General features: G+C 37.7%; 1 protein-coding gene across 2 annotated transcripts in view; it reads right to left on the minus strand.

Annotated features, from left to right (window-relative positions):
- Positions 1 to 1,214: 1,214 nt before the first annotated feature.
- The window catches only part of WDHD1 (WD repeat and HMG-box DNA binding protein 1), a 55,006-nt gene continuing 42,954 nt past the window's right edge, over positions 1,215 to 13,266 (minus strand). The window contains exons 18-26 of one of the 2 annotated variants that reach the window (XM_055538114.1): positions 12,682 to 12,813; positions 10,438 to 10,652; positions 10,226 to 10,344; positions 9,986 to 10,042; positions 7,966 to 8,009; positions 7,368 to 7,538; positions 6,404 to 6,534; positions 3,650 to 3,788; positions 1,215 to 2,016 (exon numbers count right to left, since the gene is read on the minus strand). In XM_055538114.1, the coding sequence (XP_055394089.1) occupies positions 1,819 to 2,016; positions 3,650 to 3,788; positions 6,404 to 6,534; positions 7,368 to 7,538; positions 7,966 to 8,009; positions 9,986 to 10,042; positions 10,226 to 10,344; positions 10,438 to 10,652; positions 12,682 to 12,813 (1,206 nt within the window). In that variant the 3' untranslated portion in view covers positions 1,215 to 1,818. The remainder of the gene's footprint in view (positions 2,017 to 3,649; positions 3,789 to 6,403; positions 6,535 to 7,367; positions 7,539 to 7,965; positions 8,010 to 9,985; positions 10,043 to 10,225; positions 10,345 to 10,437; positions 10,653 to 12,681; positions 12,814 to 13,266) is intronic. The other variant, XM_055538115.1, reaches the window with a different exon arrangement.

Below are 13,266 nucleotides of genomic sequence, written 5' to 3' on the forward strand. Positions count from 1 at the left end.
TGGACAGGTCACAGTGAAAAGTTCTGACAAAACATGGTCCACTGGAGGAGGAAATGGCAACCCACTCCAGTATTCTCGCCACAAGAACCTCATGGACAGTATGAAAAGGCAAAAAGATGTGACACCAGAAGATAAGCTCCCCAGGTTAGAAGGTGTCCAAAGAAGCTGAAGTTGACCAGTTGTATGAAAACCTACAAGACCTTCTAGAACTAACACCAAAAATATATGTCCTTTTCATCATAGGGGAGAGGAATGCAAAAGTAGGAAATCAAGAGATAGCTGGAGTAACAGGCAAGTTTGGCCTTGGAGTACAAAATGAAGCACAGCAAAGGCTAACAGAGTTTTGTCAAGAGAACACACTGGTCATAGCAAACACTCTTTTCCAACAACCCAAGAGACGACTCTACACAGATATCACTAGATGGTCAATACTGAAATTAGGTGGCTCAGATGGTAAAGAATCCGTTTGCAATGTGGGAGACCTGGGCTAGATTCCCTGGGTCGACAAGATCCCCTGGAGGAGGAAATGGCAACTCACTCCGGCCTGGAGAATTCCATGGACAGAGAAGCTTGGTGGGCTATACAGTCCATGGGGTCGCAAAAAGTCAGACATGACTGAGCGACTAACACTTTCACTTTCTTTCATATTCTGTGCAGCCAAAGATGGAGAAGCTCTACACAGTCAGCAAAAACAAGACCTGGAGCTGACTATGGCTCAGATCCCAAGTGCCTCACTGCAAAATTCAGGCTCAAATTAAAAACAGGGAAACCCATTAGGCTATTCAGGTATGACCTAAATCAAATCCCTTATGATTTATACAGTGGAGGTGATGAACAGATTCAAGGGATTCGATTTGGTAAACAGAGTGCCTGAAGTACTATGGATGGAGGTTTCTAACACTGTTACAAATGAGCTTCCCTGGTGGCTCAGACAGTAAAGTGTGTGCCTACAAAGCGGGAGACCGGGGTTCAACCCTTGGGCGGGGAAGATCTCCTGGAGAAGGAAATGGCAACCCACTCCAGTATTCTTGCCTGGAAAATCCCATGGATGGAGGAACCTGGTAGGCTACAGTCCATGGGGTTGCAGTCAGACATGACTTAGTGACTGAACAACAACAGAAACAAGATGGGGGTAGTGAAAATTATGGTAATAAACATAAAATATATTTTCTAGAAACACTTCCATTTCATGGAAATACAATGTGAAGACCATATTAAGCTAAATATGAAAATGTAAGTTTTATTAAAAAAAAAGGCAATACAAACAGATAAAAGTAATATATGAAGAAATTTCCAAAACAAAGGTCTCATCTACAAAATTATTTACATGTTTAGGGCCCATATGAAAAAAAATATGGTCCCCTGGGTCCAGTATAGACATAAGAGCAGTCTATAGTAACACACTTTGGAAGAAGACTTTTGTAGTACTTCCCAATATGTGATATTTACCAAATAAGGAACACTCTAGAAGGGGCTTCAATGCTCAGAGGTTTTAAGACCTTGGCTTTAATGATTTTGAAGGTAAGAAACAAAATCAATCCAGCTTGCAATGGGACATGACAGTGGCCTCCAGTCAGTGGCCATGGTCATGCTTCTGAATGGCCCTCCATTTGGGGGCAGAGCAATCTGCAGAGATGATAGATTTTACTGATGCCCTGCTACCTGCACCAATAAAATTACTGGATTATCTTATAAAGACAAACAGCAATCTTTAAACTCTTTCAAAAATACTTACAGAGTTTCCGACAGAATTTTTTAAAGGTCTAGATTCACCAAAGATCCATTACTTTCCTAAGTTCTAAATTTACCTCCTTAACTCTATTCCTGCTTAAAAGCAAAAGCTGACAGTTTCTCATTCGTAGAAAGATCTAAAGGTTTTTGCTTTTTAGGTAAATTCAAATTCTTCATTTTTTCTTCCTGGTTTTCAGTTTCCTGACTTTCATCGACCACACGTTTTCGCTTCTTTTCTTCAGCTCCATCACTTGCAGTTCCTCCTTTGGCCTTGGCAGCCCATGCCTTTGTAAAAATATTTGAAGAGAAAAGATTTTTAGGAAATAACAAATAAATAGGAAGGAAATGATTTATTTACTTTTACAGGAAACATTATGCAGTAAAGCAGCATAATTAGCACTTGAATTGTGAAGCTAATCATTAAGGGTTCTCATTTTTTTGAAAAATAAATTGCTTATTATTTAATTGCAGGGCACATTAAAAAATTTACATTCTAACTATAGTATTTCAATCTAAACTCTGCTTGTATTTAACCATATTAACCATTAACCATTAAACACTATAACTACAGGTTATAACTAACAGTTCCTCCTCCTCCTACTTTATTTTCCTTCCCAGTCATTACTGTTGAAAAGGGTACATGTGACCTGTAGAATTTTTCACGTTAACCGACTGGATTTAAGAAATGTTTAAGGTTTACACTAAAAATGCTGATTACATTTTAAGTATTCAAAAACACGACCACAAGTTTTGCCATGTCTCTTCCTCTTTTCCTGCATAAGCTGACAGTTTCAGCTTATGGTCTTATTCATTCAGATGCCATTTTATTTAATACTTTAGAATTTTTATCCTTTTATAAATGCTCACAAAATGCTCACAAAAAATGAGAAACATGAAGATGCTAATGAGATTCTAAAGAAGGTTAGAGGTGGTTAGACTAGTTTCTAGTTTCCTCATTTTGCAATACCTTTATTTTGTAAAACCAGTTTATCAAGGTAAGTATCTATGTCACAAGGTACCCATTGCTGTACCCTTGTCATCCCTGGGGAAGGTAAGTCTGAGATTTGATACAATATACACATTCCTTCCCCTTGTAAAAGAAAGCTGCTCCTAGCCTTTTTCTACATGGCAGAGAATGACCTAAGAAGCGATAGGTACAACTCACCTGTCCTAATTTCCACATGAAAGGCTAGAACAGAACACCGATTGTTTCCTCACAAAGCAGTATTCTCATTTAGTATTCAATGTGTAAGTAAATAGTATTTTAAGAAATTCTGCTTACAAGGGCTCTAAAGCAGTTGTCCAAAAATGTGAATTAATTCCAGTTTTACTTACTAATTTTATTTGATTCTGACTTAAAAGCAATGTACTTTTTCTTGGGCTATTCCCCTAACTTACAATATGCAGAAACTTATACAGATGTAGGTAGTATATCTGCCAAAAAATTAACCATCAACACTAAATAATTATTATATAGATCTAGATGTCAAACGGAGAAGACGATGGCACCCCACTCCAGTACTCTTGCCTGGAAAATCCCATGGGCAGAGGAGCCTGGTAGGCTGCAGTCCATGGGGTCGCGAAGAGTCGGACACGACTGAGCGACTTCACTTTCACTTTTCACTTTCATGCATTGGAGAAGGAAATGGCAACCCACTCCAGTGTCCTTGCCTGGAGAATCCCAGGGACAGGGGAGCCTGGTGGGCTGCCGTCTATGGGGTCGCACAGAGTCGGACATGACTGAAGCAACTTAGCAGCAGCAGCAGATGTCAAAACTGACATTTCGTTTGTTGCATCTCCTCTCCACCAAGAGTTTGAGTGTATTCAGTTTTACAACACAGAAAAAAAGCATTTTCTATGGGAATTTTTAAAAGCCAGGAATTCACTAAAGTCTCAATGTCAGTACAATTATGCTTACCTTCCTTTCTTCAGTTGACAGTACTTTAAATCGAACCATTCCTTCTTTTATTATGTCTGCTTCATCTGAAAAGTCAGGATTGTCAGACAAAATATTACTTCTGTTTTCTTCCAGCCACATCTGGAACCCAGTCTTAGGCCTAAAATAGCAATTATGCAAAAAAAATTTTATACCTAAGACAGTTCTGGAGTGCTTTATGATTTTTCAGGTTAGTAATTAACCATTAGTCTTTGCATACCTATATATAATGTAAGACAGACACAATTAATTACTTGTTAATATTCATAATTACATATTACTTAAAACTGCCTAGAGACCGCAGGAATAATGAGTTGAAAGAAATCCTTTTTAAGATCAATTCAAAGGGATTATTCACATTTATATTTTCCAAGCACTCTTTAATGAATATTGACAGGCTCAAGGTCTCCAATCTTCCTTAGCCCCTCTAGTCCGATAAAACCTTTCCATGAATTCTTGGTAGCCTTTCTCCATTCCCTAAACCAGCTATCTGAAATCTTCATGATTTCTCTCAAGCTCCTTTCTCCTGCTAGCACAGCTGACCTGGGAGTCTAGGTCAGTTCTTCTACCATTATGTAAAGCATGGACACAGCATACATGTCAATGTTACTAGATTTCAGTTCTGACACAAACTGTTTTTTAGGTCACATCTGAAGATTTAATGCAAATATTTAACATTTACTGATCACTTTTCTTCTGTATAGGCTGTTGAAAGTATAAAAATTTAATCTTCTTAAATAAAAATTTCACTGTTTAATAGCTAAATTAAATTCAGGACAAAATAAAAAAAATAAAAACTACAGCTACCCCGTCAAATTAAATTGGTTAACACGAGATGTGAGAGTTGGACTATAAAGAAAGCTGAGCGCCGAAGAATTGATGCTTTTGAACTGTGGTGTTGGAGAAGACTCTTGAGAGTCCCTTGGACTGCAAGGAGATCCAACCAGTCTATCTTAAAGGAAATCAGCCCTGAATATTCATTGGAAGGACTGATGCTGAAGCTGAAGCTCCAATGCTTTGGCCACCTGATGCGAAGAACTGACTCATTTGAAAAGATCCTGATGCTGAGAAAGATTGAAGGCTGGAGAAGGGGACGACAGAGGAGATGGTTGATGGCATCACCGACTCAACGGACATGAGTTTGAGTAAACTCTGGGAGTTGGCGATGGAGAGGGAGGCCTGGCGTGCTGCAGTCCATGGGGTTGCAAAGAGTTGGACATGACTGAGCAACTGAACATGAGGTACCAGTTACATGAAATACATAAAGTTAAAAATGAAATGGTGAGACTTTTCTGGTGGTCCAGTGGTTAAGAATCCTCCTATCAATACAGGGGATTCAGATTCAATCCCTGCTCAGGGAAGATTCCACATGCTGCCAGACAACTGCAACTACTGAGCCCACCCATACACTGCAACTGCTAAAGCCCACACGCTCTAGAGCCCACTGCAACAAGAGAAGCCACTGCAATGAGAAGCCTGTGCACCACAACAAAGACCCAGGGCAGCCAAAAATAAATAAATTTTAAAAACTGACATGGTGACTTTTTCAGTATAGCTGATGTATTTCAAATAAATCTAGCATACAAGAGATCAAGAAATTTGGTAACATAATGAGTTGGTGGACAAACAGGGACTCTCGTATTGCTGGGGGAGTATAAAATGATACAAACATCCATGCAGAGCAATTTTGCAGTATCTTTCAAAATTATAAGTGTACATTAGCTTGAACCATATAGGAATCCATCTTACAGCTGCTGTTGCTGCTGCTTCTAAGTCACTTCAGTCGTGTCCGACTCTGTGCGACCCCATAGACGGCAGCCCACCAGGCTCCTCCGTCCCTGGGATTCTCCAGGCAAAGAGTACTGGAGTGGGTTGCCATTTCCTTCTCCAATGCATGAGAGTGAAAAGTGAAAGTGAAGTCGCTCAGTCGTGTCAGACTCTTCGCGACCCCATGGGCTGCAGCCTACCAGGCTCCTCTGTCCATGGGATTTTCCAGGCAAGAGTACTGGAGTGGGGTGCCATTGCCTTCTCCAATCTTACAGCTATATGTATATAATATTCATATAAAGTTATTAATTGTACTACTATTTGTACCAGCAAAAGATCAGCAATGACTTTCTGTCTACTTTCAGAGAACTAAATAAATTATGGTACAGCCATTCAATGAATGTAAAAAGATTAAAGAAACTCTTCATGTAGTAATAAGGAATGATCTGCAAAACCTGCTCTTAAGTGAAAAAAATAAGGCACAGAACAATGTACATACTATCATTTTTGTAAACTAAAAAAAATGCATAGAATAATTCTAGAAGGCTATAGAAGAAATTTGTGCAGTGAGTATTTGTGCACAGGGAACTGAGTGGATAGGAAAAAGATTTACTCTTCACCACACATCTTTTTGTATCTTTTGACTGTGTTTCTCCCATATAACTATATTATTTAAAAACAAACAAATGAAAAAATGAACTAATTAAAAAATATAGTATCCCAGTAGAATGTGTCCACAATTTAAAACAGACAGTTTATCAAAGCATACTTTAATAAGTAATGTAAATAGATACTAATCAATATTTGTGGCTTCCCTAAAATTACATGATTTCAGAATGCCCACTACCTGTGCCAATGTATTATTTATATTAATGAATAACAGAGCCACATAATTTTGTATGGCTACTTCTATGTGCCTTTTATTGGAATATTGCATCTTGAGAATACTAAAGTTTTCTATGTACTGACCTTTGGTTTTCAGTGTTTTGAGGACACACAGCTGGGGTTTCAGATGATGAATTTTTAGGATTTTCTTCTTTTACTTCCTCAGTCCTGTCAGCTTGGGAAGTTCTTTTCTGGAAAAAGGATGCTGCAGATGCCTGTGAAAACAAACATGTGAATACTGCAACAAAATCTAGCATGATTCTGTATGTTATGAGCAAATTTGGAAAAATGTGGAGAAATATCTATTATTATTTAGAATTCTTACACTAACATGTAAGTCCTAAGGTTTTCTGTTGAAAGTAAGTATTTATACACATGCATACAAAACTTCCAAAAAACTATACCTCAAATTAGTTTACCTATTTTACTGATGACAAATCTGGGATAAAATTACCAAAACCAGGACAAAATCTGGGAGGAAAACTCAGAATACAGAACAGGAAAGATTAGGGCCAGCTACTAAGCTAGCTGTCATTAAACAGGGACAGGCATCAGAACTGTCTAGGAAATGAAAAAAATATAGACAGATGCCTGAGTCCCTGTCCTGGGTCTATATATTAATAGTAATACAATCATGGAAGCGACATCTCATCACATTGTCACAGTTACTGGGTAATCCCGTCACACTTGAGCAGAGAGGCTACACAAGGTCATGAGGACCAGGAGGCAGGAATGATTGGGGCTCTCTGAGTCTCTTCTAAACAAATGCTAATACACATCTCTTTCAAAAATCACTGGCTTGGTTTAATTGGGAGCATTTTTAATACTTTCTTAAATATCTGGCAGCTGTATAATATGATTTAAAGTATTAATATTTTAAAAAAGTGATTTCAAAGCAAAATTAGAATTGAGAACCACTGCTCTCACTACACTATCAGTTATAAACAACCAGAGACTCCTGTCTCATACCTGAAAAAGTGAACAAAACTAAAGTAACACAAAGAGACCACGAGCTGTTTACTGTAGATGGAGGCAGCTGAAATCATACCTGCTTAGGTTTTGGCTTTGGAATCAAGGGCTTTATAACTGGAGACTTTTCATTATCTGTAGCTCGATTAAGTGCAGTATATTTCTTAGATGATTTGTTCATAGTGTCTAAAATATTAGTTGAACGTCCTGAACTCACTGAAATGGCTGGCTCTTTGGAATTGCCCGATACCTAAAGAGCAAACTAGTATTAGCATTTCATAAAGCTTAAAGAAGGAAAAAAACCTAAGAGATTTGTTTTTCCTTTAAATTTCTATTAGGTTTATATTGTAGTCTAACCTTTAGAACTGAATACATTTGGTATAATCCAGACTGATGCACATATTCCCAAATACCACATCCCCAAGAAAAATAGGGAGTACCTTTCAAAACTGTAGGTTCTTAGAAGATAAGTAGAAAATAAAATTCTTGGTCCAAGTATGAACTAGTGCTGCTTTCATTTTTATTTTAAAATATTTACTTACTTAAATATTTTAAAATTTAATCTGCTGCAGTCTTTAATGCCTCTAAGTCTGGGGAGGGTCATCTGGTAGTTTGGAAGTATCTCTCTGTATGGAAATGTATTTAAGTGATAGAAAACATCACTGGAAAGAATTTACCTTGAAGGGGTTTATTCGTCCTTGGCTGCTAGAGGTAACTGCACCTTTCATAAGAAAGAAACCCTCACTTAATAGTCGTAAAACTGGGAAGACTTTTGACTTCTACAATAATGACGAATATTTTAATCTGTATTATATGAAAATACTGTACTTTGCAACTTTAAAACTATTAATAACTATATGCGACCTCTGTCCTACTGTTAAGACGAAATAAAAGCTATTAGATGAGAGCTATTCCAAGTTGCCACTATGCAATATATTTACACATATACAGTATGTAGAGATCTACTCTTTTCTCACATTACCAAGGAAAAATGGTGCCTTATTTTAGCTAGTTGTTAATTCCTCTACAAGTGCTCTAGATTCCACCCCTGCTTTTCAAGAAACTGCTTTTCAAGAAATTCCTGTTCCTGCTTTTCAAGGAACTGAATTAATGGCTACATGCATCATCACTGACTTTTCCTTCTTTATTGGCTTCTTAAGTTTCCTAACTTAAAGAAACAAATAGAAAACAAACACATTCTCTGCCACACACAACCCTCATCCCTCATATAATTTTCTCTCACATCCCCTAAGCAGTCAAATTTCTCAAGAGCTGTCTACACAGCTATTCCCATTCCCTCACTATTCATATGCTCCTCCAACCAAAACATGGCTTCCAGCCCTACCACCCTGCAGGATCTATTCTTTCTAAGAACTCAATAAACTCTATGTAGCCCAAACTGGTGGACCTTTTCCAGCCAACACCTTATTTGACCTCTCAACAACATTCCACACAGCTGAGGGTTCCTTTCTTTTTGAGAGTATCTCCCCACTGACTTCTGAGATAATGCATTCCCTGGCTTACCTCCTTCCTCTCTGTTCTCATTTTCTTTTGATGGTTCCTCCTCCTCTTCCTCTACCTGATGTTTAAATGTAGGGGATTCCCCAAGCCTAAGCTCATTTTCTCCTCACTTTGATCCTCCCCAGTGCTCACTTACACATACCTGTGGTTTAAATTGTTATACTCACGTCAACAATCTTAACTTCTATATCTGCATCCCAGAGATACTACTTTCCCGAGCTCTTGACCCAAACAGCCCACAGTAATTTCATCATCCTCCTATCTAAAGATACATTTCCCTACTCCTGACTCAGTAAATGGCACCATCACTCACTCAAGTACTCAAGCCAGAAACTGACAGCCATTCTCCACACCCTGAACTTCCATACCCTCTACATTATTTTCAGAAATGTCTCTTCAATTCCTCCCTTTCTTCAACAATCACCACCACCCCAGTCTAGGTCACTATCAATCTCACTTGGGACTACATCAGTAGCCTCCTTATACACAACCCTCCTCTGCACAGTGTGCCATATATGCTCCTGATTAAAACCTGCAACAGCCTTCCGGCAACCCCAAAATAAAGGTCAAAGTCCTTACCATGACCTGCATGGTTTGGTTCCTGTTCACCACTCCAAAACCATCCAGCACCGATTTCTCTTTGCTCTCTGTCCTCTGTGAACCACTCTTCAAAGTTCATACATGCTGTCCCTTAAGCCCACATGATTCTCTTCTGCTCCCATCTACCTTCGCCTGGCTGCCTCATTCCTCCTTGAGATCTCCACTTTAAACATTCCACGAGGCGCTTCTTGGGGTCCCAACTATCCCCCACCACTGACTAGATTACAGTCATCTGTTATATGCTCTTTTAATAATCTGTACACATGTAGAAGTATATTTTCAAAATCAGAATAATGTATGTATATACTTTTAAAAGCCAACTGGTATAAGGTTTATGCAGGGATCAAATATGCACATCCACTTCACTTCTGTATCTTCCCTCTAGTCAAATACCTGACACACAATAGGCGTTTAGTAAGTATCTGTTAAATGAACACAGTTTCACTAACATTTCTGATTGAAAATAACAACTACAACAAAATAGGCCCTGAAGAGTAAGGGGTATTTGAGTAGATGTAGCACTTTAAGGATTACTTCAAAATTTCCTTGATATTTACAAAATCAAAAATGTCTTACCTGACTTAAGAGCTGGCATATCAGAGGAATCTGCACTTTTGAAAAATGGGTTGTCTCCTATAGAATAATTAAAACAATATAGTGTAAATGGGAATATAAAGGAATCTTCTGTAATCAACAATCAGACAAAAAGACACCTTGAAAATGTATGGGTATTCAATTTCCCTCAGCCAAGTAAAATGAAGGAAGTCACACAAATGACACTTCTCATCTTTAAACTGCCTTTAAAATGTATTTTACCATGTTTGTGTATTTCTGTATTTTCTTCTGTATTATCAGCTTCTCCATTATCCTCCGTATCTTCTTCAACTTGATTTCTGAGCCTTGGCTGACTCCACTCTGTAGAAGTATTATTATAACTAAAAAAGAGTAATATTATTCAATAAAGAGCAATGAAAAGACCAGGTCAATATTGCAGGATTGTAAAACTCAAACAACTGAGTATTTCTTACCCAACATTCAACTTTTTCCTGAAATCTTCTTCCTCTTCCTCAGCTTGGGTGGCTGCCAATTCTGCTGCCTTCTCTACAGCCAGTTCACCAAGTCTTTGGGCCAATATTAATCTCCGAGAACGAGAAGCATACTTAATGGCTAAATTCACAGCATTCTGAGTCATTAGACCAGCAAGTTCCACACAACGAAATTCCCGCTCCAGTTTACAGGAAAGCTAAAGGAAAAAAGGGTGGGAGGGGATAAATTATGTTAAGTAAAACTTTTTGAAAAATAAAAGAAAGATACTCCTGGTAGAACAAACAGTTTTCTTGAGACTGTATCTCTGATTTTAAGATGTACATTTTTACACATTTTAATATCTCTTGAAGTTGAAAGCATCTTACAATTGATGGTGAGTCAGTTTAATTGGCAGCATTTTTTCGTAAGTGACTTTTACGCTCAATAATGAAATATGACATAACATTTCACATTATAAATTGCAAGAAGAGTAAGGGATTTATTTAAAATAAAAAAATGGTTTCCCACCCATTCCACCACCTGCAGTCACCAAACAGGGTAGCAAACTGAAAGAAAGAATAGATTGTAAATGATTTGTTTGTTATTACTTTGTCCAGAAGTGGCACACAAAAGCTACTAAGTGAATTTGGGTGGGCAAGTAGATTTACCCATTAGTTTTCTAAGTATGATTGTCCATGATCTCTAACTACTAGAAACAGTTATACAATTTCTAAATTAGCAAGCAACCTCCTTTTTCTTGCTATATTTTTTATACTTGCAATATAAAATGAAGAACACTCATTTATCATCTCTCACAGAACATGGACTTTCTTCTGGTATGAATTTTAACAACTCAAAGTAAGGCAACTGAAGTATTTACAACATGAGGAAAATGAATACTTTGAAGACAACTAAAAGTCTCACAACTCATGGAAGTATTATCTTGTTACTTAACATGTCAAATCTGATTCATCAGCAGACGCTTTAGGTATTTACTTGCACATCCTTCTCAAGTTTTCAAGAATCACTTATCTATAAATAGTACCTCTCAATCTGGATGGTACACTGCCTCAGGAGGCATTTGGAAATGAAAGTAGTATAGTTTCCTAGTAACTAGGTGGAACTATGGGCATTTGCCAGGGGACAGGAATACTAAAGAACTAACGGAGTGCTATGACCACCCTGCTGAGGAACACTGTACTCCAGGGTAAAAGCTCCTCTAGGACTAAAGCATGAATAACTCAAACAGGTTTCCTTACCTGTGTTGTAGGAAATAAAAAGGTTACTAGTTCATGTTGGTATACAAATGGGACTTTGTAAATGGAACAAAACTTTCTCTACAGTAAACTAATTAAATTTCTTTAATACTAAACTCAAGGCAGTGTTACATTGAGGTGACAGTGGTGAATACCACCACCTTTGGAGACTGAAGTTACAATCAGTTCTATGGACTTAGATATCACTTTTCCCTCAGAACTCTTTTTCTCAACCTTAAAATGAAATGAAAAGTCTGGGCCATTTACTCTCTGAGGAAATACTGAGGTCTACTTTGTATTAGACACTGTCAGTGCCTGGTAAATGGCAGAGAACGAGACATGGTCATGGCCCTCAAGGGATTTATAGTCCAGTACAAGAAGAGCAGAGAAGAAATTACATTATATTCCTCCTCATAAACCAACCTACAATGAGAACACAAACTTAAGAACTTTATCTTTCAAAAAGTTCTTCTATCTTTAAAGATAAATGTACTTAAATATCCAGGGTACCAAACCTGGTCACTGGCTACAAACTTTTACCACACACAGATGCCTAAGAGGATAACAAAAGACAGGCATTCTAAAAGCCTGATCAAAATTCTTAAGACTGCTCATTCAGCCTTGGAGATCTAAAAGTCTACACTCAAACTTTATCCATTGCATATGATAAGAGCAGGAGCTGGAGCCACTTCTCAAACTTTATGAACAAGCATCCAAATTACCTACAGGGCCTGTTACAGTACAGACCAGTGGGCAAAAATAAAAACGGAGTCCACACCAAAACAGTTTCTTTCTTTCTGTGTTCTGAGGTAGTATCTTTAATATTTTAACTGCAACATCAACTTGGAAACTGGTATTTTTAAGGGAGAAAAATACCAATACCACCAGATACAGCTTAAGAATTGCAGGTTGTGAAAACTGCTAATTCATATACCATTAAGATATTCAACCTAGAGAAAAATTTTTCCCCACTGTATTTATTTTACTCACCGCAAGCATTTTCAGCAAAAGTTCTTGTTGTTCTTTTGTTGCTTGATTTTTAGTGCTCTCTTCATATTCATAACCATTTTTTGCTAAGTAATCAAGGTGGTTGTGAAATATAACTGAACGCCAATACTGTTCCTGCAAAAGTGGAACAACTGCTTAGGGTCAACTATCAGCTGACTATCAGACAAGAGTTAAAATATTTATCGTATGATAGCAGTTTCTGAATAAAATATTTTCTCAAACATTCTTTTCTACAGCTTACTTTGCAATTCAAATTGTAATGTAATACTATGGTTTGACTTTATCTTCTATACTTGAAAACAGGGGGTGGAATACAGTGACTCTTGAACAATGTAGCAGGCAGAAGCACCTACCCTCTGTGTAGTTGAAAATCTGCAAGTAATTTATAGTCAGCCCTCCTTATATGCTGTTGCTCCATAATCAGAGGTTCAGTATCCTCAGATTCAACCAACCTTGGATCATGTAGTACTGTAGTATTTACTACTGAAAAAACCCATGTACAAATGGACCCCCACAATTCAAGCCCATGTTCTTCAAGGGTCAACTGCAGAGCATTTTAAAGATTCT

This window comes from Bubalus kerabau, chromosome 10, assembly GCF_029407905.1.
Source record: "Bubalus kerabau isolate K-KA32 ecotype Philippines breed swamp buffalo chromosome 10, PCC_UOA_SB_1v2, whole genome shotgun sequence".
Lineage (NCBI taxonomy): Eukaryota > Metazoa > Chordata > Mammalia > Artiodactyla > Bovidae > Bubalus > Bubalus kerabau.